The 27,728-nt window shown below is 43.5% G+C and overlaps 1 protein-coding gene across 1 annotated transcript in view; it reads right to left on the bottom strand.

Annotated features, from left to right (window-relative positions):
- Positions 1-3,305: 3,305 nt before the first annotated feature.
- Positions 3,306-27,728, bottom strand: part of LOC136883174 (trypsin-1-like) — a 159,000-nt gene continuing 134,577 nt past the window's right edge. The window contains exon 4 of the mRNA XM_068229628.1: positions 3,306-3,461. Coding sequence (XP_068085729.1) covers positions 3,306-3,461 — 156 coding nt within the window. The remainder of the gene's footprint in view (positions 3,462-27,728) is intronic.

Below are 27,728 nucleotides of genomic sequence, written 5' to 3'. Positions count from 1 at the left end.
ATGCAGCTTGTTACTAAGCGGATGTGTATTTTGCAAACGTCTGCACTACAGTTGTAACGAAATGTTTATGCAACAAGAGTTATTCCAAGTACTTTCAGACTGAGCTAGGATCGAGACGCTGAGGTGTCGGAATTTAGGAGTTCTGCAGGCTGGCGTATTTAATCACTATCGGACTAAGCCAGGATCGAACCTGCTGTTTTCGAAGATGCCGAGGTGCCGGAATTTAGGAGTTATGCAGGCTGATGTATTATACTAGCGGATCGAATCTGGGTGGGCCAGCGCGCGATCCTCGACCTCTGAACTTAAACGGGGCACTAAGCTAAGCAAAAAGCCCACATCTACGTTATCCCCTGCCTGTAGGTAGACAGGTGTCGCTAGGCTGAGCAAAAAAAAGAAAGTCTTCATCTACGGTATCCCTTGCCTGTAGGTAGACAAGGGCGCTAGGCTAAGAAGTGATCCTTAAAGGTACTGTGCTAAGACCACATCTACGGTATCCCTTGCCTGTACTTCGCATCGTGCCGAGCTAAGCAAAAATAGGACGAGTCATCATCTACGGTATCCCTTGCCTGTAGGTAGACAGGGGAGCTATGCTGAGAAGCGATCTTCAAGAGCACTGAGCTAAGACCACATCTACGGTATCCCCTGCCTGTAGGTAGACGGGGCGCTGAGCTGAATAAAAGAGAATGAACCATCATCTACGGTATCCCTTGCCTGTAGGTAGACAGGGGTGCTGAGCTGAGTTGCGATCCTCGAGAGCACTGAGCTAAGACCACATCTACGGTATCTCCTGCCTGTACTAACAGGGTGCTGAGCTAAGCAAAAAGAGAATGAGCCATCATCTACGGTATCCCTTACCTGTAGGTAGACAGGGGTGCTGAGCTGAGTTGCGATCCTCGAGAGCACTGAGCTAAGACCACATCTACCGTATCCCCTGCCTGGAGGTAGACGGGGCACTGAGCTGAGTAAAAAGAGAAGGAGCCATCATCTACGGTATCCCTTGCCTGTAGGTAGACGAAGCACTGAGCTGAGTAAAAAGAGAAGGAGCCATCATCTACGGTATCCCTTGCCTGTAGGTAGACGAAGCACTGAGCTGAGTAAAAAGAGAAGGAGCCATCATCTACGGTATCCCTTGCCTGTACTTGGCAGGGTGCTGAGCTGAGTAAAATGGAAGGGAGTTATCATCTACGGTATCCCTTGCCTGTAGGTAGACAGGGGTGCGCTGAGCTGAGTTGCGATCCTCGGGCATTAAACTAAGACCAAATCTACGGTATCCCCTGCCTGTTAGCGACCTTTGAGCTAAGGTAAGAACAACACGAGACACCGAGGTGCTGAAATATAGAAGTTCTGCAGGCGGACGTATTTGTGCTGCGATTGAACTAGAAGGCCAACGCCTCTGAGCTCAGCCCGACAAGCTGTCGCTGTTAATTTTGATGCGAACTGTACGTAAACAGTGAACTTCGTACTCGGAGAAACTAGCTGAAGCATCACATTCCAGCTGTATCTATGTGCTCGCCGGCCTGATGTAGCTTGTGTGTGTGGGCTTTCTTCAATCTTACTCTAATACGTTTTACTAAAACACATCCCCGATATCTTTCCTTGTTCAGGAACTCTACAGTCTGCTTATTCGAAACCCGGTGCTAGTACATACCTACTTGCAAGGCATAACGCTTGAACTACACTAGGAAGCAGCTAGCTGCTGCTCCCCCACTCCTAGTCCTGTTTTACAGCCGGATGCCCTTCCTGACGCAAGGTTTTAAATCGCAAGAATCTGTTTTACAGCCGGATACTCTTTTGGGATTTTAAATCACAGTATCTAGTGTCTCACATCATAAACCATTGTTTTACGGCTGGATGCCCTTCCTGACGCCGAAGGATCTGAATTTAGCCATTTGCCCTTCCTGACGTAACAGGACCGAGCTTTTTTTTTTTTTTTTGCTAAGTCACTTCCTGCGCAAGAGCATGTCAGATGCGAGTCATGATGAGCAGCATTCGCCTATGGCTGTAGTTGCTTCTGCATGCTTTAACTGGAATCCTAAAACAGATCCGTTGGATAGGGACCGTCAAAGCACCTAATAAATTACCAGCGTAAAGTTGCAAACAGGTGGATTTAGCTAGCACTTCGTTGATGGTCGCTGTAAAATTACCCACCACCACATGTCAAATGTAAGTAGCTAAAGAGGGCAGAACGATGCTCTGTTGATTAAAGATGGTGGATGACAGCTAACGGAATTGCCCGCTACTACGTGCTTAAGGTAGTAGCCATAACGATGGCAGCATGGTGTTCTGTTGATTAAAGATGGCGGATGACAGATGTGACGTAGAAATTGCCCACTACTACGATAAAGATAGCAGAACGATGCTCTGTTGATTAAAGGTGGTTGCTTGTCAAATAGAATTTTTTAAACTGCCGCCACCACATTTCAACGGTATGTACCTAAAGAGGGCAGCACGGTGATCCCTTGATTAAAGATGGCGGATGACAGCTGTCAAAAAAGCACTTCGAATTTGCCGCCACCACATTTCAAAGGTAAGTAGCTAAAGAGTGCAGCACTGTGCTCTCTTGATTAAAGATGGCGGATGACAGCTGTCACGTGGTATTTGGTGGATAACAGCTGACGAAATTGCTCGCAAGATAGCAGCACGGTGCTCTGTTGATTAAAGATGGCGGATGACAGCTGTCAAAAAAGCACGTGGATTTGTTTACCGATTCAAATCTCGCGCTAGTGAGGTTAAGTTGGCAGCACTGAGGTTTAGCCCCGTTAAGATAGCAGCACTGAGGTTAGCAATGCGTTGTTGTCGATGACAGCTGTCAAAAAGCACGTGGCTTTCTTTACCGATTCAAATCTCGCGCTAGTGAGGTTAAGTTGGCAGCATTGAGGGTTAGGCCCGTCAAGATAGGAACAGTGAAGTTAGCGATGCGTTGTTGTCAATGACAGCTGTCAAAAAGCACGTGGCTTTGTTTACCAATTCAAACTGCCCGCGGGTGGAGGAGTGGGCCCCTGAGAAGGCCTCCAGTGGGGAGGCGGAGGAGTGGGCCCCTGGGAAGGCCTCTCGTGCGGAGGCGGAGGAGGAGGCCCCTGGAAGCCTGCGGAAGCGAAGGCGGCCGAATCCCTAACTTTATCAACTATCAATATGTCGTGGAAAAAATTTGTTTTCTCTTCTGCATACTCAAGGAAAATTCCCACGCTTCGCCACTACATACTTGTTTGTTAATTCCTTGTTATTTATGGTGTGAAGACTGGAGCAGTACACACTATTAAGGCGATATATTTTATTCAGTAATTAGTATGTGAGCTACAACTTCATCACTCTGCGCTCGGTAACGAGCCCACGTGCTTCTCTATCCAGTCGATGTAGGAGGACACTCGGGTGTGAACGTTGGGCATATAACCAAACTCAGCGCCCCACGAAACGATCCCAACTACTTCACCGTTGACCAGCACGGGTCCCCCAGAGTCGCCCTGAAAGGAACACGTCAAACATATAGTTGAGAAAAAACATGACTCTGACAGAGAGAAGCTATCGCCTCACTACACATAAACTGTGGCATAAAGGAACAACTCTGTACTTATATTTCACAATAGCTGAGTCGTCTTGAAGAAAGCACTCGGGTCGGGAGGTTACACCTCAGAAGATTCAATTACTTTCTTATTAAAGTATTTCTTGTCAGCTTCACCTTGTGACATATTACACAGATATTGGCGTCACACGACTGAGGCTTTAAATAGGATGCAATGTTTTCTGAATCAGACCCTCAGCCTGCGTTTTCTAATGCCAGCACTTTGGCAAGTGGCCCATCGCATGTTACTGTAACACCCACTTCAAACAACTTGATAAGGTATGCAGTTATAAACTGTGAGAAAATACTGAAAGTAACAATAAATATGCTACTGTTTTGATGTATGGTATAGACAGAAGACGTAGCTCCTCTTGGTCTGCAGAAGCAATATTACCTAAATGAATATAAATATAAATAAATATAAATATTTGCAGTCATTCCAAGCCAACTGATTTCTAATGGACATAGGGTGTGTGACGGTTATTAAAACATCAAGGTAATTTACCGTAATAAAACAACCACTCACCAGCAGCGAAGGTTAAATGTGTAACAACAGCAGAGTACCTAACAATTCACAGTTGACACGAACGTTATCTTAAAACTTCAATAATGTCAGCCGGAAGTAAATTGTGGACTATACCAGATCGCATTTTAAGAAGAAGACGCACGAGTGTGTACCTTGTTCAATTTGTCTTCTGGTAACGAAGTTTTCTAATGTCCTGATTTCATCTACCTTTCTTCCTGACTTCAATTTTTCTTTCCCTATGCCGTGTTAGGCGTACCTTTCATCTTGAGTGTTTTCAGCCTCAATTATTCATACTTTGTTCTCGGCCTTTCTTGTTAACCGTTGTCTTTTCTTTCCGGTTTATGGTCGTGAAGAACTTTGTTCATCTTCCGATCCACGCTCGAAAGTGCCTTCCCTGTCAGATAAGGGCGTCTTAAGTTCTTAAAGCAGAATACATTTGCTGCTTCAAGTGTCAGTGTAATGTACATAATCTCCTGGTCGCATAAATGGTGTTTGTAAGGAACAAATAGTAAACTGTGCTCCAAGGTTCGAAACCCGTCCTATGTAGCTTACTTTCAGAAGTTACGGCTTCATTATCTAAAATGAATTGAATCCCTTTTTTCCTCTCTGATATGTAAAGGCCAGCCTATCTCTCAAACATATTGGTCTGAGTTCTCTGACTCAGTTATACGAGATGGGAATTCTCCCCACATTTTAAAATTTCTGAGCTCATAAGCTCCCCTGTTATATTGCTAAGGTTTCCTTGTTCTTGCTTAAAAGGTAAGAAAAAAAAATTTCAATCGACATTGTTGTTAAAATTTCAACTGAGGTTCATGCTTTGTCCAGCTTCTCACGCACCTTTCCTTCTCTGCCCCACGGAAATCGTGGTAATAATACCCTCTTTACTTTTATGTGTAACGAACTGAAGGAATGTCAGCCATTCTCTAACAATACTGCAAACACTAAGGGCACATTGGCTCTATTGACTAGAAGAACGCCTAGCGGTGCCGTGTGGCAAGCAGGGGTGCCGAGCGACGATAGATGGAATATTCACACTTAAGAGTAATCATTAGCTACAAACATAAACATAGAGGATTCCGCGGGGAAAAGTTTTCAGGCGTTTGAAGGTTAAGTAAATGTTTTCCTTTTTTTCCGTTACAATTTTATCTTGCAGTTTTTTTTCGGAGTAGACTTTTCATGCATTGCCATACATTAATACATGGAGATGATATATTATATCAATTAATGGAATAATTCAATGTTATAATCCGTTTTTAAAAGTTCATAACTTAAGTTTTGCCGAGATAGAGGGAATTTTAAGCATGCAGAGTGTCTTTCGGACAGTAAAAGACCACTCCAACTTTCATACTCTCATTATGTTTTGAACCATCTGTGAAGAATATTCAATATCGATCTTCTTTTATTTCTAGAATATACTATTTTTTAATTAGTACTCAGTGTTCTCTCACTATTATAATATTTCTATTTTTCTAACGTAGTGTAGTGTTGGTATAACTTCAGGTTTATAAGTAGTAAATAAGAAGTGTATTGTATATTTCCGGAAATATCTAGTTCATACGATTATATTTCGCCTCTTTAGAAATGCTCCCAACCCTCACGGCATTCACACTTTATTAACGTATTCCGACAGTAATGACTAATGGTGGTTCTGAGCCTATTATCAGATGGATGGATTTATACTGTAAATTAAACTACAGTTTTCATTTAAGGCCCAGAAAGTGAACTCCTTAATCAAATGTTCACCTCTTAATATTTTTGTATACATCTATACGATTTTTCGGTGAGAACCCAGTTTCTTGCCTATCACTGGTACATATTTTACACACCAGGGCGGAGATAAACACACTCTGCCAGCAGTATACTCTAATGTATAACAGATAAGAGATGGGGAAAATGTGGAAAATGCTCAACTAATGGACAAGGACAGAGCGCGAATGCAATTTTAAGATATGTTCGAAGGAACATAACAACTATATGACAATAACAGTGAACAACATATAAATAGTTAAAATAAATAATAATTCAGTAAAATTAAATGGTGTGTGGTGAGAAAATACAAATATGAGGAAAACCCTTATGTAAATAAACGCAGGAAAAACAAACATTTAAATAAATAAGGGTAGAAATCATTAGATGAAAATCAGTAACGACTTACACTCACACAAAGCACTTATGATCAGTGTTCGTTCAAATATTATTATAGGGTGCGGATGTACCGGGGTTTAGAGCGGTACCTTTCATTAAAATAAATTCTTCACTCTATAAAATCTTCAACACTGTATCTACAGGGAAAGCAACAAATGCCAAATGGACAAATTTAGTTAGGAAATACCTGCAATATCTAAACAACGATCACATAGACATTTACAACCGAGATAAGTTCAAAAAGTTAATCAAGACATCTGACTCTCTCCAGTCACTAACAGCTAAATCACTGCGTCCAATAGTAGGAGTGAAATGGACTCAAGAAAGGAAAGACATCCATACCGCTAGAATGAAGGAATACTGGGCTAACAGGAAGAAAAACGCACACCAGAGTTAAGAACCACGTGGTCCATCGAAGTCCTAAACGAAGAAGAAGAAGATGACGAGTGTTAGCATTATTAAGTGTTGGTATAGGTATTATACCATTGTTATTACTTATTTACTACGAATATAAAATCAGAGTTTTGTCTGTATATTGCTCAGAATAAAAGAATCGTATTTCTGTATCAGTCGTGTCCACTGTAACGGCGAAATGCACTTTAAATTTTCCGTCATATGTCTCTCTATATGTATGTACACTGACTGACAGAGCAAATGCAACACCAAGAAGGAGTGGTCAGAACTTTATGCCAATTGCAGGGTAGACTGATGTCACTGAGGTATGCTCATGATGTGAAATGCGCCGCTGTGCTGCGCACGTAGAGAACGATAAATGGGACACGGCGTTGGCGAATGGCCCACTTCGTACCGTGATTTCTCAGCCGACAGTCATTGTAGAACGTGTTGTCGTGTGCCACAGGACACGTGTATAGCTAAGAATGCCAGGCCGCCGTCAACGGAGGCATTTCCAGCAGACAGACGACTTTACAAGGGGTATGGTGATCGGGCTGAGAAGGGCAGGTTGGTCGCTTCGTCAAATCGCAGCCGATACCCATAGGGATGTGTCCACGGTGCAGCGCCTGTGGCGAAGATGGTTGGCGCAGGGACATGTGGCACGTGCGAGGGGTCCAGGCGCAGCCCGAGTGACGTCAGCACGCGAGGATCGGCGCATCCGCCGCCAAGCGGTGGCAGCCCCGCACGCCACGTCAACCGCCATTCTTCAGCATGTGCAAGACACCCTGGCTGTTCCAATATCGACCAGAACAATTTCCCCTCGATTGGTTGAAGGAGGCCTGCACTCCCGGCGTCCGCTCAGAAGACTACCATTGACTCCACAGCATAGACGTGCACGCCTGGCATGGTGCCGGGCTAGAGCGACTTGGATGAGGGAATGGCGGAACGTCGTGTTCTCCGATGAGTCACGCTTCTGTTCTGTCAGTGATAGTCACCGCAGACGAGTGTGGCGTCGGCGTGGAGAAAGGTCAAATCCGGCAGTAACTGTGGAGCGCCCTACCGCTAGACAACGCGGCATCATGGTTTGGGGCGCTATTGCGTATGATTCCACGTCACCTCTAGTGCGTATTCAAGGCACGTTAAATGCCCACCGCTACGTGCAGCATGTGCTGCGGCCGGTGGCACTTCCGTACCTTTAGGGGCTGCCCTATGCTCTGTTTCAGCAGGATAATGCCCGCCCACACACTGCTCGCATCTCCCAACAGGCTCTACGAGGTGTACAGATGCTTCCGTGGCCAGCGTACTCTCTGGATCTCTCACCAATCGAACACGTGTGGGATCTCATTGGACGCCGTTTGCAAACTCTGCCCCAGCCTCGTACGGACGACCAACTGTGGCAAATGGTTGACAGAGAATGGAGAACCATCCCTCAGGACACCATCCGCACTCTTATTGACTCTGTACCTCGACGTGTTTCTGCGTGCATCGCCGCTCGCGGTGGTCCTACATCCTACCGAGTCGATGCCGTGCGCATTGTGTAACCTGCATATCGGTTTGAAATAAACATCAATTATTCATCCGTGCCGTCTCTGTTTTTTCCCCAACTTTCATCCCTTTCGAACCACTCCTCCTTGGTGTTGCATTGTCACTGTCAGTCAGTGTATGTATGTATGTATGTATGTATGTATGTATGTATGTATGTATGTATGTACGCTTATTACGGAAAAATGACTGAAGAAAATTTAATGAAAATAGGTATGCGAAGTCGAGAAACAAGGCGCTACAATCTGGGTTATAATAATTTTACTTACGTTCATTAAAATGGTACGGTAGTTTAGGGAAAGACCTCGAGTTCAATTCTCAAAAGGCTATGTTATTGGTGGTCCTATCGATAAATACTACGCAACTAAAGTTACAGGGAATTACATTTCCGATCATTTATGTCTTAGGCCCTATACATTTTTAACGTACTGGCTATGGTATTATAGATATTCATGACTTTCGACATTCTTGCCGAGCCACGAGGAAATGAGAGAACAGGATTTATTGAAAATGGGGTAAAAAGCACTATAGTCCATGCACTAAAATGTAATTTTTAAATATATATGTTTATATGTAATGTAATAAAATCTTATTCACATCGTGTTAACAAAGTGTTAATAAGAGAAACTGCCATGGACGTAGTACGGTAAGTTAATTGATCCAGAAAGAAAATTTAATTAATACCTGAGAGAATCTAAATAAATAATGCAAATCAAATTGGAACACATTACAGTGAGAGACAAATCCCGTAATCAATACTAGAATAGAAATAATATCACATTATAACAATTAGAACAATTCGAAGCTTGTCACATCACTTTGTCTGCTCCGGGATGCAACAGCAACAAGGCTACTCACAACAATCGGTTGAGTTGTCGTCATCAAAGAAAAGGGAAGAAAGAAAAACAACTTACGCAATGAGTACAAGCGACGAAATATTTAGAAGTTACCAAATTAGCAAGGCAATTGCACACCGTATCATTAAACAGCGAAACATTTACGTTTTCACTATGAAGTTCCCTGGGTATTTTCCATAGTATGAAATTAAAATCATAACTGTTCGGCAAAATTTCTAACAATTTCTGGATACCTCCACTGGACAGCAATTGTCCTGTTCAGTTTCCATGCAACGACCACGTTATTACCTTGCGGCATGCGTTTAAAGTTAAGGAATACCCCGAGGAAAATTAAATGAATCAAAAATGGTATCTGATGAAAAATACAACTTTAATCAGCACATTCATACAGTAAAGAATATGGGGAATCTCATTACGAGATTAGTTAGTATCAAAATCGGCCATAACAGTGTTAATTTAGCATTATAAAATCAACCTAAGTTACATAAACGCCCAACTCCTTAAGGCATTGGTAACAAAATCGACCAATTCCACGTCGACCAATCATAAGTTTCAATTTAATCACGTGACTGGCACAGATGTTTGTGGGAACTGGAAGTAAACAGTGGTTGTTGATATTGTGTGATATGAACGATTGCTGTACTCGAAATTTTTAGCTGTTTTTAATAGTTTTATTGTACCGTAAAAGGAATTAGGTAATTATACATCAAAAGGCTATTTGTGATATGGAGAAAAATATCACTGGCCATTCTTATATGCCGAGCGATAGAGTTTTTGGAACAATTGTAAGAGATTTAAAGAAAGTGGGGAACTCAACTATAATTTTGAGATTGCGCAGTCTTTGTCAGTTACGAAAAAAGATAAACGGTAAAGGTAAAAGGTAAATGACCGAAAGATATAAATCCTACAGAACTAGTTCCTGGCATCAGAGTAAAGCCATTGAAGATACAAGATGTGAGAAATTTGCTTCAGAAACACTATGGAGAGGAGTGGAACAAACATGAGAAACTGAAATGGTTTCAAAAGATTATTGACGAAAATGACACCAAACCAGAGGTACCTGCAGAGGCTGATTGTTGTGAATGTCTCATTCACAATACTGAGGGCGATTTTGAAGTTGTGGAAGTGATTGTGCAGTTTCAAACAACTGAAAACTATCATAAAATGTATGAAAGATCAACTTTCTTATATTTGTCTCATTTATAAAATAATCGCATTTTCTTCATTAAAATTGACAATTTTACATATTACATGTTTGTTGAATGCATCTGTCATAAATTTTAGAATTACTGACCATTTTACTATGTTAAATCAGTGCATTAGGCGTGGAGTTCAGTTACAAAGGTGGCCAGCTCCATTGTTTACTTACAAACTTGGCCAGCTCCATATTTCAACAGTGATTTTCTACTTAACTATGGAATATCGTATAAAAATATTTATGTAAATATGTTTCTGATATTGCTGAGAATCTGCATTCAAAAATTAACTCAAAAGGTAAGTAGGAAATGTATTAAACAGTTTTTTGCCTCTTCTGAAAAATTTTAAGAAATGGAGGTGGCCATGTTTGTAACTGGACTACTCAAGTAAACCACAAGCATGTAGCATAAACACGTCATAAAATCCCAAGACTGAACCACAAACATAATACCCAATAAGTAAAAAAGATCGAAAAGCATAAAAGCAGCTTAATATATAACACTGACTTTACGTTCAAATCAAGATGAAGAAGGAAAATATAACTACAAATGGCATGTCCATTAGATATCATTGGGCCGTTACAATTAAAATGTCCTTAAGATTTAAATTTGCCGATATTTAGATAGATAATATAAAATGTCTATCGAAATAATAATTTCATGGATGAAATGGTGGAAATTTTGAAGATGTTAACGCAATATAACTCGATGACAGCGTAACAGTCGAAGGATAGCAGAGGGAGCTCGGACATTCTGTATGCTTCCACGATGAAGTAGGCTGGTTCACGCAGAAAGTTTGAAGTCCAAATCTTACATGTACACAATTTTAAGTTGGTTGACTTACCGAAGTTATAAACGTATGTATGCATTCCTCTTAACTTACAATTATTAGAGAACTCCAAATACACCACGTCTCAAAGGTACCTCTACGCCTTAACCATATCAGTGAGGCCACGTCACAAGTAAAAAGGCTCAAACCATCCGCCAAAAAGGAAAGAAATTAAAAACATATAAAATATAAATAAAGTGACTGACTGACCACTCTGTTATAATTTACAACATCCGCCCTGTAGGGAAGATGCTTACACAACACGTCTACAGAGACCACCACAGCATTAAATAACCAACGCCTCACGCACAACCTAATGGTTGCATTACAACAAATCTATATATATTGCTCCCGTCAATTTTGGCGTCTAATAAACATTTATTTATATGTCCGCAACAACCAGAATATTTTATTCCTTTGTGTGAGAATGGCTATGTTTTATTTTCTAGCGAACTGTGTTAACATTCAACAAGTGGTTTGACAGGTTTTCAATGAGTATAAGTATTGATTTTTCTGCCGTCCCTTCGATCGATACCATGTGGCTGTCACGTGACGGACTGGAATTTTCGAGGTTACGTACTACTTCGTGTGCCTGACTGCTCGCTCGCCAAGTGATTCCAGAATTATCTAGACCGAATGAAAATGTGCAGTTCCAAACCAATAGTGTCACACCTCCAAGCCATGAAACCTCTACATTGAACAAATCAATCTCTTACTCTTACTTCTGATAGTGTCAAATCAACGTGAGCCCGTGTTGTCTTCGACAAATAGGTGCAGTCTGGTCTGGCTTGAGCATATTCTAAAATATCTTGTGTCATTTGCAGCTAACTTCAACCTGAAACAAGAAGAGGACCACAATTTACGAGATATCGTCGCCTACTTCAGGATGTGCTTCCTGTCATCAAGAGTAGCAACGAATTCAACGTGGGATTTGAACTTTGCTGCCACCGTGAATTACTAAACATGTAGGAAATTCTAACTTCAAGGGGGAGAGTGAGAAGGACGAGCTCCAGCATGGGAGATCTCCAGGGAATCGAGTCCATCCTAAAAATTGAGTACATTTTTATGTAATCTTTCTGTTCATCTAAATGCTCTTCTTCTTCTAGCAAGTATTTCTGTTAGATTTTCATTACTTAGCCATATTTTCCAACTTTTCATCTTGTTGGGTCATGTACATGAGTGAATGTGATTTGGGATTCTATTAGAGTAGACTACTGTAGTTGGTCATCCGAGTATATTTCCATTATTATGTCATTATTTAAAATGTGATCTAATAATAATTGCCCTCTAGGATAAAATGGATTTAGTTAATGATTTTTGACTTCATGAAACATTATGGGACAGGATTTGGGCAACGTCAAACTTTATAAAATTATGGTTGAGTTTTATCTTTGCATTATTCGATGATTATTCAGGATTGTGTCATGTGATTTTCAGATTAATTCGTGGTAGATCTAATAATCACTGATAATAATAAATTTTGAGGTCAGGTTAATTGAGAATTTAAAGGTCATGAGCAAAAATAAGTGTAGATTGTTCTTGTGGAAGATTTAAACGTGTGCTCTAATTTTGTGTAATTGCCTGGAATAATGGTAGTCCTGCGGGATGTTAATTGGAATTTTGGACGCATGTGTCATGGGTAAACAGCATTCTAAGATAATTGTGGAGCACTTGTTGAGTCGTATTTCAAGTGTTCATGAATAATATATTTTCGGCCAGTATCCAGTAATCGGGAGGTAGTGGGTTCGAGCCCTACTGTCGGCAGCCCTGAAGATGGTTTTCCGTGGTTTCCCATTTTCACAACAGGCAAATGTCGGGGCTGTACCTTAATGAAGGCCACGGCCGCTTCCTTACAATTCCTAGGCCTTTCCTATCCCATCGTCGCCATAAGACATATCTGTGTCGGTGCGACGTAAAGCAAAAAAAAAAGAAATGAATAATATATTTATCGGTGCTCATCAACCACTTGTCTGACGATTTCAAATTGTAATCCACAAGATGTGCTGATGATTATTTCCTACCACATCTTGTGATTAAAAATCTTAAAATTTACTAGATCGTCGTTGTTATCCACTTATAATATTCTTTAAAGCGATTATTAAAATTCCATCACAAGTCACATACTGTGTCCAGTATGTTTGATTTAATACAAGCTCATCTGCTCAATCCGGTCGGCTCTACTTATGATAATAATCATAAATTGGTAATAATAACCCTAGGATTCGTGTGTAAATATTGTGCATTCTATGTATGTGAGTGTGGTATGAGTGCAGTAGTTAGTAATAATTGTGATGTGATATTTTTGATCTTGTTTTAATCTCAGATCATTTCGCCGTTGCCTTCGTTGGATCATTTCTTTAAATGTGCTTATTGAATTCGTCAAACTTAATGATAGGGTTCATTTTACAATGAAGTAAATTGAAAAGTGAATGAGATCATATAGTTTCAATGGCAAAAGCTTGTAATGTAAAATGAGTGACGACATGAATAAATATCATCTAATAATTGACAAGTGAGGAATTCAAGTTATAAAACTTATTATTCATTATATGTGAATTGAGCAATTAAATATTGTCAAGAATTTAAACCAGGGAAGTATCAGAGGGTTATCAGAGATATTATCGTCGATTAAGAAATTCAAAATAATGTAAATTGTAGAAATATGTGAAGTTACAATAGGAAAAGGATACCATGGTCATCCGCCACGTGATTTAGTGGTAATTTGTGAATTTCAGTTTGTTAAAGACAAATTAAGGCGAGGTTAAGCTTTCGGATGATGTGTAAAATCAAGGTTAACTTAGGATGAGGTTCATCCTCCTTTGTTCTCAATTTTTAAGCCAATGGAGGGATAATTTTTGGTTTTATCTCTATTTTCCAGAGTAATACATTGTCAGCTTGGAGAAAGAGTTGAATAATTTAATTTTTGTAAATTCGGTCAACAATTTTAACTCAGTGAGATTTATGTTTAACAACATCAAGAATAATTTTTGATTGTGATTAATTTAAATTGATGCTTATTGGAATAAATGTGAAAGTCAGTTGGTTGTCGGTCGGCGATGGGGCGTCACCTTCTTCTTCAGTGATATGTCGAGACCTCATCATCGGGTGCGTAGGGTCCCCGGGTCGGAGCGGGGGCAAGCCATTGGACCTATAGAGCGGTCCTCCACGCCTAGTCCTAGGGGTACCATCACCTACGCACCCGCGCCGTCCTTGCCGCAGCTGCTCCGAGATTACTGGGCCTCCTTTAACCCCAGTAGTGAAGACGACCAACCAGCACCTCTTCCAGACACCAGGCATCTGTATCCGTCCGAGATCCAACAGCGATCCGCTCCATGGGACATCATGGAGGGGGACACAGACAGTGATGGGCCCCGTTCCGGCACCCCGGAAGGCGACGTAGGCACACCTGCGTTGGACGAGGACGACGATTCTCTTGACGGAGCAGCGGATTGGAGCGGTCCCTGGCTTCGCCCCCGTCCTCCACCGGAGCCACCACCACTACCCGGCCAGCCCCCAGCCACATCAACTCGTCGCGTCTCCCACTACGTCTCCGTGGCGGTGCCTCCGGCTGCGGCGGTCCCGTACACCGACTCCGCTCAAGGACTTTACGCCACCAGGATTCTGGAGCAAAGAGTGTACCTGCCTCGCCCTACAGACGCACCAACTATCTTCCGCCCAACGAAGCCAACGCCGCTCATGGACGAAGTCATCGCAGATCTCAGCAGTCACCGGATCATCGAGGAGGGTCAGTGTTCGTCGGCCTTCCCCCTGTTCCTCGTTCCCAAGGAGTCAGGGGCAGCGCTTGGACCCCCTACATTGTTCATCCGACCTTTTCTCTCAAAGGCCCAGCGCAGGCTCTCACCTCCATTCCGCCACATCACGTGGCTTGTAAGCTTGATCTTCGGTCAGGCTTATTTCAAATTCCGATCTCCCGCGATACTCGCCACCCGTATGGTATCCTCTACCGCGGGCGGCGATATCGTTGGGCCCGCCTGCCGATGGGGCATAGCCTGGCCCCATCCATCATGCAACGCTGGGCCATCGCAGTGCAGCAGCTTCTGTCCCAATAGTTCGGCGTCGACATGATCCCATACCTCGACGACTGGCTGATCCATTCTCCTGACCTCACCGATGAGTTGATGCATCAGATCGACGTCTTCCTGACCGAGATTCTGGGCATCACCATCAATTACGCTAAGTCGGTGCTGCACCCGACACCCATCTTGACTTATCTCGGAGTCACCATTGATATTCCTTCCCAAGAAATCACCATGCATTATGAAACTCAGAGACGCGCCCGCCTCATTGTGCGCGACCTTCATCGTTTTTCCCCCTCTCAACTCCAACAGGCGGTCGGCTACCTCTCATTGCTTAGCTGGGTCATGGGGTGGCCAGTCTTCCCTGCCAAACATATCCTACCAGGCGAATTCTTCTGGGTCCGGCGGCTCCTCACCCCGACTCTCTTGACGACACCTCGACGTATGTCTAGCACCCATCGAACGCTTCGGATCTACGCAGACGCCACCCCACACTCCGTGGCAGCAGTGTGCCCCCAGCTTCACACGGCGTGGGCCCAGGCATTTGAACGAGTCCATTCCATCCACGTGGCCGAGACGGCCGCAGCCATCATCGCCGTCCACAATGTGCTACAGGATCCGGCAGCGGACTACTTCGACGCAGTGGAACTCTACACCGACAGCGCCGTGGCCCTCTATTCTCTTCAATCGGGCCGTGGAGTAGTGTTACATGACAATCCCTTTGTACTTGATTTGTATGTCTTAGTAATCAATCAAATTGCACAGATGGGCATGAGCTTATCGTGGCACCCCATCGCTTCGGCCGATAATCCGGCAGACGCGCCCTCTCGGGGCGAGCTCTCCTTTTATATGTTCTGGAGGCTCGCCTGTACTGTCGCCAGCACTTCCCGAGAGGGGGAGAGGGGGAAAACGATGAAGGTCGCGCACAATGAGGCGGGCGCGTCTCTGAGTTTCATAATGCATGGTGATTTCTTGGGAAGGAATATCAATGGTGACTCCGAGATAAGTCAAGATGGGTGTCGGGTGCAGCACCGACTTAGCGTAATTGATGGTGATGCCCAGAATCTCGGTCAGGAAGACGTCGATCTGATGCATCAACTCATCGGAGAGGTCAGGAGAATGGATCAGCCAGTCGTCGAGGTATGGAATCATGTCGACGCCGAACTGTTGGGACAGGAGCTGTTGCACTGCGATGGCCCAGCGTTGCATGATGGATGGGGCCAGGCTATGCCCCATCGGCAGGCGGGCCCAACGATATCGCCGCCCGCGGTAGAGGATACCATACGGGTGGCGAGTATCGCGGGAGATCGGAATTTGAAATAAGCCTGACCGAAGATCAAGCTTACAAGCCACGTGATGTGGCGGAATGGAGGTGAGAGCCTGCGCTGGGCCTTTGAGAGAAAAGGTCGGATGAACAATGTAGGGGGTCCAAGCGCTGAGGTCGTAAATGACCCGCGCTGCCCCTGACTCCTTGGGAACGAGGAACAGGGGGAAGGCCGACGAACACTGACCCTCCTCGATGATCCGGTGACTGCTGAGATCTGCGATGACTTCGTCCATGAGCGGCGTTGGCTTCGTTGGGCGGAAGATAGTTGGTGCGTCTGTAGGGCGAGGCAGGTACACTCTTTGCTCCAGAATCCTGGTGGCGTAACGTCCTTGAGCGGAGTCGGTGTACGGGATCGCCGCAGCCGGAGGCACCGCCACGGAGACGTAGTGGGAGACGCGACGAGTTGATGTGGCTGGGGGCTGGCCGGGTAGTGGTGGTGGCTCCGGTGGAGGACGGGGGCGAAGCCAAGGACCGCTCCAATCCGCTGCTCCGTCAAGAGAATCGTCGTCCTCGTCCGACGCAGGTGTGCCTACGTCGCCTTCCGGGGTGCCGGAACGAGGCCCATCACTGTCTGTGTCCCCCTCCATGATGTCCCATGGAGCGGATCGCTGTCGGATCTCGGACGGATACAGATGCCTGGTGTCTGGAAGATGTGCTGGTTGGTCGTCTTCACTTTTAAATGTGCCGCGAGCTACGGTTTGAAAATGTTTGCTGTGTTAGGTGTCACAATGTTTGAAACACACAATATTGCGGAAATCAACCAAGTGCTGTTGTGAAGAGCCAATACTCTGATCGGACAATCAGTTCTCCACCGTGACTGCGAGTTGGCTACTCGAAATAATTTGAAGGTCGTAGCGACATTGAAGAAGCTGTAAACACTAGACAAAGCTTCCTTACAGTAGTGAAAACTCAGTGGTCGTGTCTCATGCTCCTAAGAAATATCGGAATGTCATCCTTTTATCGACGATGCATGATTTTGATGAAACTGATGAAGCTTCCGGGGACCCAAAATATCTGTTGTGACTTTCCATAACCCTACCAAAGGCGGAGTGGATGTCTTCGATGGCATGAAGTCTGAGTACTCAGTTGCAAGAATCTCATTTCGGTGACCTCTTCTTGACTTTGGTGGGATAAATTCACAAATCATTCTGAGTTGCAATGCTGTAGAAAAGCTCTCAAGAAGAAAATACCGTACCTTAAAACCTTGGGTCTAGATATCATGACCGTAAGAAAACGACCTACGATAAAATTAGAAAGTATCGTGGAACATCGCAGCGCGTGAGAAATTGTGAAACGGACAAAAGTATGGTTTTACCCAAAGAAAAAAGTGGATTTTCGACCGTCAGATGTGTAAAATGTGTAATAGTCTGTCATCTGTGCAATGGCAACAACGGGGTATCCACCGAAAATAGCGATTCTGAATGGGATGTGTTTGAACTGTTAGTTTTAGTCGTAACATTTACTTTAGTTATTACTTTATTTTAAATGAACATTGTGTAACAGGCTATTTGTAAAAATAATAGTACAAAATTGCCACTACTAATCACAGACAAATATAACGTTAAAACAGTAGTATATTTTACTGTTAGGTCTAAAATGTTTGTTCGTAGTTCAGTTCTATTGTTTATAACTAATATATTGGTAGCTTTCCTTTCTTTTCCTTGTATGTTATAAGCTGAATGTAATACGAAATTTTAATACATTAATATTTGCATACTTCCTTGAAAAAGAAAGGCGTATTTTACTAAACACATAATAAAAATAGTGAAAATAAGTTAAAAATAAGATAATAAGTAAAACCCAAATAACAAAACAAAAGTTTCCTTAATCACACCATGTACGATAGGTGAGCGCCACGTCCTTCTGGGAGTCTCGATCTTATCTGTGGTGTCTTCTGGTGTAAGGGCAATTTCCTCCAGATCCTCTCTTATTTCTCTAATCTATCCGCAGAGTGTTGTGGTTACCTTCCAGTCGAGATTATACTGTACCAGTTGTTGCAGAAATCTTGAATCCTGCATTCTCGTTATGTGTCCATAGAATCCCAGTCTCCTCCTACGCATGGCATCAGCAATGCATTACAAATTGTGTACACGAATTTGTTGCACACGATCGGCCACTGTCCGCCATGATATTATTTTTTGTTGATTCACGATCTTCCGATTCTTCTTTCGATCTTCTGAAGTCTGTCGGTCTTTGTTCGCTTAGGACGAAAGTATTTCTGCTGCATTATGTGGCTTCCAGGTTTATAGCTATGCTTCAGTTTTTTCTTTATGGATAGGCACTTTTGTACATGACCCAGGTTAATTTTTATGTTTTATCTAGCTTGTTTGTTCTTATTGGTACCCCTTTTAGCTTTATCTGAGGTGTTTGAATACGGTGAAAATGTCGACGTTGATTTTTGCACATCCTTTCTGGCGTTTGGAATTCTTTCTTGAGGCCAGTTTTAGTTGAAATGTTTCGAAGTTCTGAAAGCTGTGTTTTAGCGATCTCTGAGTTAGTCGCCAAGTCGTCGGGCAGTTTGTCTTTGATTTTTCTGCGTACATTACTTTTTGGGAGCATTTCTTAAAACGTTCTCTTATTACCATTTCTAGAGCGCAGTTGGACAGTAGGAGTGAGAGTCCACCACCCTGGAGTAGTCCTGTTTCGATCTCAAATTGTGCCGATAATTCGCCAATGAATTTCACTTCTGACTTGGTGTTTGTGAGGGTCAGTTTTGTATGTATGTTGAGTGCTCAGCGCGGAGGCTGGTTTGGACCTCAACAACTCCATAGGTGGCTCAGGTGTCACTGAAGAGGCGTACGAGCCGTGAAGTAGTTTCTTGTTGCTTTCCTCTCCGGGTCAAAATTTGCTACTATATATCCTTCTGGTAAGTCCCGCACCGACCGTCCCTATGAGAGACATATTCCCACGGTTCATAACAGGAACTGGCTGCATTGCATTATTAGCATCGCTCATAATTCAGTTATTTTGATTGTCAAAGTCGAGGATGAGACTGAGATAGGGGAATTAAAGTAACAATTTTTTCTAGCCCACACCAGAAGACACAGCGCACTGTAAACACTAGGGTTCGCCAGCAATTTTATTATATTTATTTACTTGTGGTGTAGTCCGAAGTGTCTTGGAATTTTTGGTAGCTAAAGAGGGCAGCACGGTGCTCTGTTGATTGAAGATGGCTGCTGTCAATTTTTTTTTCTAATTTCCCTCCTCAAAGGTAAGTAGTTAAAGAGTGCAGCACTGAGGTTTGCGATGGAAGATGGTAGATGACAGCTGACGGAATTACCAGCAGTGCCGTAATGAGTGCAGCACGGTGCTCTCTTATTAAAGATGGCGGATCGCAGCTGTCAAAAAGCACGTGGCTTTGTTTACCTATTCAAGGTTAAGTTGGTACCACTAAGGTTTAGGCCCGTCAAGATGGCAGCAGTGAGGTTATCGATGCGTTGTTGTCGATGACAGCTGTCAAAAAGCACGTGGCTGTCAAAAAAGCACGTGGCTTTGTTTACCAATTCAAATCTCGCGCTAGTTAGGTTAAGTTGGCAACACTGAGATTTAGGCCCGTCAAGATGACAGCAGTGAGGTTAGCGATGCGTTGTTGTCGACGGGCGGAGGAGCGGGCCCCTGGGAAGGCCCCCCGTGCGGAGGCGGCCGAACTCTCCATATTATCTACTTATGTCCGTACCGGTATTCCTAAGCCTTCCTATTTTCAGCCCGTTATCTACTGCACTTTCTTGTTCACTATGTACGATCACACTTTCACGATGCACATCTCCCTGCCTTACCTCACTTAACTTCCTACTCCGCTTGGTTGTTTCCTTATCACCGTATCCATCTTTTCCAAGGCTACCATAACTTGTCTTTCTACCACTCTCTTCCCCGTTTCTTCTTTCTTCATATTTTCTTCTAAATCTAGTTTCGTCACTGGCGAAAACCTAGTCCACTGGCCATTGGATACCACCGGATGTTGCCCGTTAGCTCTTAGCCCTTGAAGTCTGGCCCCGAGTAAATGTTTTTTTAGGGTATTTATATTCCTCATTACTTCTCTTCCCATGTTTCTTCTGATCTAATTTTTCGTGTTCCGTAGACTATCCGCGCCCATTATCACTATTTCTGCCATCAGGGTGGAAAACAATTTCCCTTTTATTTCAGCCTTCAGCTTCACCACCTCTTCCTCCATGTCCCTTATTTTCTCCTTAAGTGACGCAATTTCTCTCTCGTTGATTCGTACTTTGGTCCTTGTTTCATCAGTATTTCCTTGTATCCATCGCCTTATATTCTCAAATTCATTCACTTGTTCCTTCATCATATTTTTAATTTGCTCAATTGGGCATACTTCTTCCACCACCTCCCTAACCACCCTCCTTATTACCTCCACATCTTCCCAGCTCATGTTGCCATTGGGAGTCGGTTTGGGGTTTACTTCCACACCCGCTATGACTAGCAATAGCATAATCACCGTTGCCACCAATATCATCTCGCCCTTCAATCTTGATTCCATTCACCTCCTTCATTCCTGGCTGTTTCCTTCTTCCCTCGCCCCTGCCAACTTCAGATAACTGCCCGATATTGATCTACACCAATCATCCTCCTCCACGCACCGCTCGCACTCCACACCCGACTCAGCACGTCTACATCTGCTGACTGTCTAGGTAAGACTGTGGGGACGGGTGACTACCTCTTATTTTCAACGGTAGAGAAGCTAGTAGTGGTAGCAGACAGTCCTTCACTTCCTCTTAAACTGACTTGGGGTAACAGCCGACTTCTTGTGGGCCTAGTTCCATATCCCTCTACCAGAATACTCGGCTGGAAATGGAACATTCTCGTTGTACCTTCCAGAAATGGCGTGGAGAAGCTAGACGGAGGGAACAAAAGAAGAAAGAAGAAGAAAGGCCACGGCATGTCTTCGTGCGGGCTGGGAGGTTCTCGCAGCTGGCTTCGTCATCCCTTTCAAGTTATACCGAAGGGGCTACGATAAGCTGACGGTTCCTGATCGCGTAACAATATGTTGATGAAGGGCAGATTTACTGATCTTTGTGCATATTTCCAGATATAGACCTGATCTTCTGCTGGCACTCTCATCAAGTGCTTGGTAAACTTCCTTTATTCATGGGGTTGATGTTTCATGTCCAGGAGTTCCACATTGTCTTTAGTGCTATGGGCCACCTTACCATTTTCATACTTCATTAGTAGGATTGAGGATCGTTTTCTCGGAGTAGCTGTTTGAAGGTATTCTAGGAACCTCTCGATTGTGTTTTGTTAAATTCTTCCTCAACTAAATTCATCCTTAGAGCCCCTCCATTCTTATTAAAGTTCCTATGGTTCCTTTTCTTTAATTTACCGGAGTTCGGGAGGATGTGCCTGAATTTTGGAATTGCACTAATAGCCGTGCATGGTGTAATTTCTCCACTGTTTTATTAATGTTTAGTAATAATATTTAAAAATTACATTGGCCATATTTGATTAACTAAGTGTGCAGGAAGTATACGGAATATCGCACGACCACAGGACCCTTTCTCTTCTAGGAACACTACGGTGGATCTTTGATTTCTTCCCTTCACCAAGAGTAGGTCTCCTGGTAGGGATAGTTGTCTTTTAGCAAAAGCAAACGGATATTTCAGTAACATCTGGTAATACTCTATGTTACCGTGTTTTAGCGGTAGGTAGAGGTGAAAGAAGGTGCGGGTGTGAATGGATCTCAAGCTACGAAATTATAGTGCCTGTAAAGTAAATTTAAAATTTAATACGGTTATATTTTCTTTTCAAAATAAATAAGTAACAAGCATGGCAGGTACAGAATAGCAAGTCAAATGAGGTAGTTACAATATTTACAGAGTTTGGGCTTCGCGCCCCGAGTTCACAATGCTTGGGCAATCAGCTCAATTTTACCCCAAACACAAGTTTTAACAGAGGGGCAGAAAATCCCATTCATACCTAGGAGCCCTTGCTCCAAATTACACTGAAAAGCCTCCTCGAAGCATACAACATACAATTTTCAAAAGAGCCACTCGCTCTTTTATTTAAGCCTCTCCCAGGCCACACCAAACTCCCCTTTCAAGCTGTCCTCAACGGACATAAACACAGGGGTAAAATACCCAATCTACTGAGGTCTATTAAACGAAAAGAATGTTAATTAAATGACCTCTAAAATAACAATTTGAGAGGAGGCGAACTTGCACTCCTAATACACTAGATTAAGACCTACTTGGCGCTAGGTCGTTAATACAAGGGCTAATCCCATACTAAAGAGGTGACTTAAGAAGAGAACAATTTGTTTTACATTAACGAAGAATAGGTTGAGAAAAATAAGTTCACCTCAAAACAATATGAGTGGGAGCTCGAGAGGGTTAGCACTCTCTATCCCAGAATGTAGCTTTACAAGAGAATAGATGAAAAGAGTAGTTACATTTACATTTTAGGAAAAGGTTACATGGTGGAACGCTTCGCACCCGCCCCGAGAGTTAAACTGCTGAGCTAGCAAAGAAAGAATATATTAATCGGCCATTACCTTATAGTTGACCGCTGCCGGAGAAAGAGGCGCTTCCCGCCTCCTGCTATGTACTTAATACACTGAAAGATGGAACAGAAGTGGCCCGGAGACCCTAAAATCAGCAGTTTATATCCTCTCGCGGAAGGTTCTAGGCGTTAGGGGAATGAAAACACCCTCCCACAAACTTTTCATTGGCTAGGGTATAGAAACATATTCAAGTTGGGGGAAGATACCAATGATTGGTCAGAAATTAATAACAGAAATTCGGGATTGGTCAAATGCAAAACAAGGGGAAAGAGAGGGGTATACCGCCAACTTAAACAATAACAGAAAGAAATTTAACAAAGAACAAACTTTTGAAATAAAATTTTCTCCAAAGAACAGTTATTTTTCTTCCCACTAGGGTGCACTATTGTAGTTTTTCAGTGGTGTCCTCTAGAAGAGAAAGTTCACACTTCTTACTTCAAGCAAAACAAAAGTACGTCGAAAATGACACAGTTCACAACCTCAAAAATTTCCAGGTGGTGACATCTTCTGAGAAACTAGAAAATTAATAGGGTAAATAAAGTTCAGACTTCCTCCAGCAGAGGAGTTTCCACAGGCGCACATTTTAAATTAGCGGAGTGGAGGTGTACCGCCCGGTGCAGACCTCCCCCCCCAAAAGTTCCTCCAGGGATGACACATGAAGTCAGTTTGAAACAAGTTCCAAGTTATGATGTGAATATGAAGCTAGATTGCAGAAGCATTTATGAGATTTTCTTAATTTGGTTTGTTTCAGTTTCAAAATTTTGTTGTTGGAAGTGAAGTAAAGTCTTTCTGTTTGTAGTAGTTGAATTCTGAGGATAAACTTTTAATACTTAAAAGTGAAGAAAAATTTTGCAATGTCCACCAAATATTGCTGTTGAATTCCCATGAAACGGTATTAAGGTTGAACAGGAATGTCTATGTAGTTGATGTAGGCTAAGTTGGATGGCCAGACCGGCCGTTACAGCTTGCGTCCAAAGGAAGCCACTCGGACCCCTCAAGTACCCTGAGATACCGCTCGCCCGCACTATGAGGGGAGCAGAGGTGTTGAAGCACGCCGCACCCGCGGTGAACATATACAGGCTGCGGGCAAGTAGCAGGTCGTGCGCCGCACATCAGCCTTGGCCGGGAGGAGAGCTCCGGCTCGCCGTGCACATGTCGTCCTCGCTGGGGCCGAGGGGGCCCGTCCTCGAACCCAGCCGCGGCACAGCGCCGCGCGGCTGCGGGGGCACTGAAACATTAAAGCTAGGCGGCAGAATTGTGTTGGACCATCATGTTTCTTTTGAGGGCACAGGCATGTAGAGAGATTGAGGGGCCAGCGGCGTGCAGATATCCATGGCATTTCATCTAAGCCAGCCACTGTGTGTAGTGGAGCAGGAGACGGGAGCGTGGTAATGGCCGTGACAAGGACAGGATGGCAGTTTAACAATCGGGGGAGGTTTACAAGAAATGCTTACATATAAAATAAAATAGAAGGAGCAGAATGCCTTACGAGTGGAACTCAAAAAAAAAAATATAACCATCATATTCCTATCAAATTATATGAAGCAAGTTGAAACAAAATTTACACCGGTTTCACCTGGGACAGGTGAACCCTAAATATCCTCTCGGTGGCTGGATTGCTTACTAACAATGTAACCGGAGTAAGAAAATCGAGAATGATGCATGGCCCATGAAATCTGGGGGCAAGCTTGCCCGCGGGAACAAAATTCTTGACCATAACCTGGTCACCTACCTTCAAAGGGGTGGGTCTCCGTCCACGATCATACCTTTCCCTAACCTTTTCATGAGACACTTTAAGATTGGCTTTAGCCTTCTTCCAAAGATCTTTAATGTTGTCCGGATCTATTGTCTCGGGTAGAATGTCACTCAGAGACCAGAGGTTAGAGAGCGGCGTGTTGGGAACAAACTTGAACATCAAAGAAGCTGGAGTAAACTTGTGAGATTCATGAACCGCCGAATTCAAGGCAAAAGCTATCCAATGCAGGGACGTGTCCCACCTGGAAGGATCTTCATGATGATAGGCAATAAGTGCGGACCTGAGATTACGGTTAACCCGTTCAGCCAGAGATGGTTGAGGGTAATAAGCCGAAGTAGTTACATGAGAGATGGACAAGTCAAAACAGAATTTACGAAATAAATTAGATGTAAAAGCCTTAGCATTATCAGATACCATATATTGGCACGGACCAAAAGAAGCAAAAATAGAATTTAAGCAAGTAATGGTGGACTGAGCGGTAGCCAGCTTAGTCGGAAATAACCAAGAAAATCTGGTAAAACCATCTACACACACAAAGATGAACTTGTTGGCATTACCCTTTGACTGGGGGAAGGGTCCTACATAATCAATATACAGGCGTTCCATGGGGCGCGACGCTTGCTGAGAAGACAAGAGGCCTACCTTGGTGGACATGGTCGGTTTACTAAGCAAACAGGATTTACAAGCCTTTACTAGTTCACGGATTTCACCGTCCATACCTTTCCAGATGAACATATCACGAATCTTTTCACGAGTTTTAAAGATACCAAGATGCCCTCCTAATGGGGTCTCACGATAATACTTGAAGATCATAGGTACAAGAACCGCTGGAACAACAACTTTCATCATCTTATCATGCCTCGAAGGGCAACATAGAACCCCATTCCTCAGAACATAAGGGACAACATGTTCCCCAGAAGAAAGGGTTTCCATTATCGGAGCCAGCGTCGGATCTTCACGTTGGTATTTCTCGATATCCCTAAAAAGCATGGGAGCATCTGTTAGGATGGCATTAACCTCAGATAGTATGGACTCGGAAGGTGATGAACTGTCGACCGGTTCGTGGGTCTCGACGTCGTTAGAAAACATACGGCTGAGTCCATCAGCAACAACATTTTCGATACCTCTGATATGTCTAACATCAAATTGGAAGGCAGAAATACGGATGGCCCAACGGGCTATACGACCAGTACGACGCGGTCTACCTAAGACCCAGCTTAAGGCTTGATTATCTGTCTCCAGGTCGAATTTGACGTGTTCCAGATAGAGACGGAACTTTTCTAAGGCGAATAAGACTGCCAAACCTTCAAGCTCATATATGGAGTACTTTGCTTCTTGAGCCGAGAGAGTCCTAGATGCATAGGCGATGGGGCGCCTACCTAGTTCAGTCTCTTGGAGAAGGACTGCAGCTACCGCCGACGACGACGCGTCGGTTTGGACGATGAATTTCTTCGAGAAATCAGGCATAGCAAGTACAGGGGCATTACAGAGAGCTAATTTAAGGTCTTCAAAAGCGGCTTGTTGAGAAGGTCCCCACTCGAATTTGATGCCTTTCCTACGAAGAAGGTTTAAGGGCGCCGCTCTATTAGCGAAGTTAGGAATAAACTTCCTGAAGAAATTCACCATACCAATGAACCTGGCGATACCTTTAATGTCCTTGGGAGGTTTAAAATCACGGATGGCCTGTGTTCTAGAATGATCGACTGCTACACCATCGGGTGACACAATATGCCCTAGGAATGACATAGAGGGCTTAGCAAAGGCAACCTTGGACAACTTAACAGTTAACCCAGCCTTACGAAGGCGATCGAGAACTTCTCGCAGATGATCTAGATGTTCTTCATAAGTCTCTGAAAATACGACGACATCATCTAAGTAGTGATATAAGTACTCGAATTTGATGTCGGAGAAGACCCTATCTAGTAGCCTAGTGAGCACAGCTGCCCCCGTGGGGAGCCCGAAAGGTACGCGGTTGTATTCATATAAATTCCAGTCCGTGGCAAACGCTGTAAGGTGTTTAGACTCTTCGGCAAGGGGAATTTGATTATAGGCCTGATTCAAGTCCAAGATGGTGAAGAACTTGGCCTTACGAAACCATGAAAAACAAGAATGAAGGTCAGGAAGGGGCACAGATTGCAACACCACCTTCCGATTGAGAGCCCTGTAATCAATGACAGGCCTGAAGCCTCCTTGGGGTTTCGGGACTAGAAAAATAGGCGATGAATACGCCGACTTAGAGGGCCTAATAATACCATCCTTCAACATCTGATCGATAATTTCTTTCAGAGCCTTCATTTTAGGTGGAGATAGCCTATAAGGTGGAAAACGGACAGGAATCGAATCCGTGACCTCAATTTTGTATTCAATAAGGTCAGTAACACCAAGAGTATCAGAGAACACCTCGGGAAACGACTGACACAGTTTGCGAATACTATCAGCCTGCTCCTCAGGTAGATGTCTAAGGTCTAACAACATCTCATCCTGGGTAGGCGAAATAGAAGATCATGACACAGAATTACACTTTAATAGTGGGATTTTACAATTAGAAGCAAATTTGAATGTGCACGACCTAGACTGGAGATCGAGCACAAGACCAGTGTGAGAAATAAAGTCAGCTCCCAATATAATGGGGCAAGACAATTGCTTGGCCACAAACAATTTAACTTTCCATGTAAACTTAAAAATACGAATTTTGACCAGTAAGGAACCTAGAATTTCTAATGGAGATGAATTAGCCGATACATATTGAACAGGAGAAGAGACATAGTCAGGAAGTTTACAAACCGTTTTCAATTTAGAATACCATTCAGCCGAAATAATCGAACAAACACTGCCTGAATCTAAGAGAGCTGTTATAGGCTCGTTATTTAACTCAATCTTAAGAAAAGGAACAGGTGCGGGGGTATCCGCCGCAATCCTAAGACATTCTTTAGGGCATTCAAAAGATGAATTTGAAGGCTGATCGTTCTCTGCATTTACAACCTGTTTACTAGGGGCTGAGTCTCGGGAAGATGGATTAGTCGACTCAGCCGAAGCCACTAGTCACTTTTTAT

Source organism: Anabrus simplex, chromosome 11 (assembly GCF_040414725.1).
Source record: "Anabrus simplex isolate iqAnaSimp1 chromosome 11, ASM4041472v1, whole genome shotgun sequence".
NCBI lineage: Eukaryota > Metazoa > Arthropoda > Insecta > Orthoptera > Tettigoniidae > Anabrus > Anabrus simplex.
Note: the sequence above shows the minus strand (reverse complement) of the source record. Positions and strands in the feature narration are given on the sequence as shown.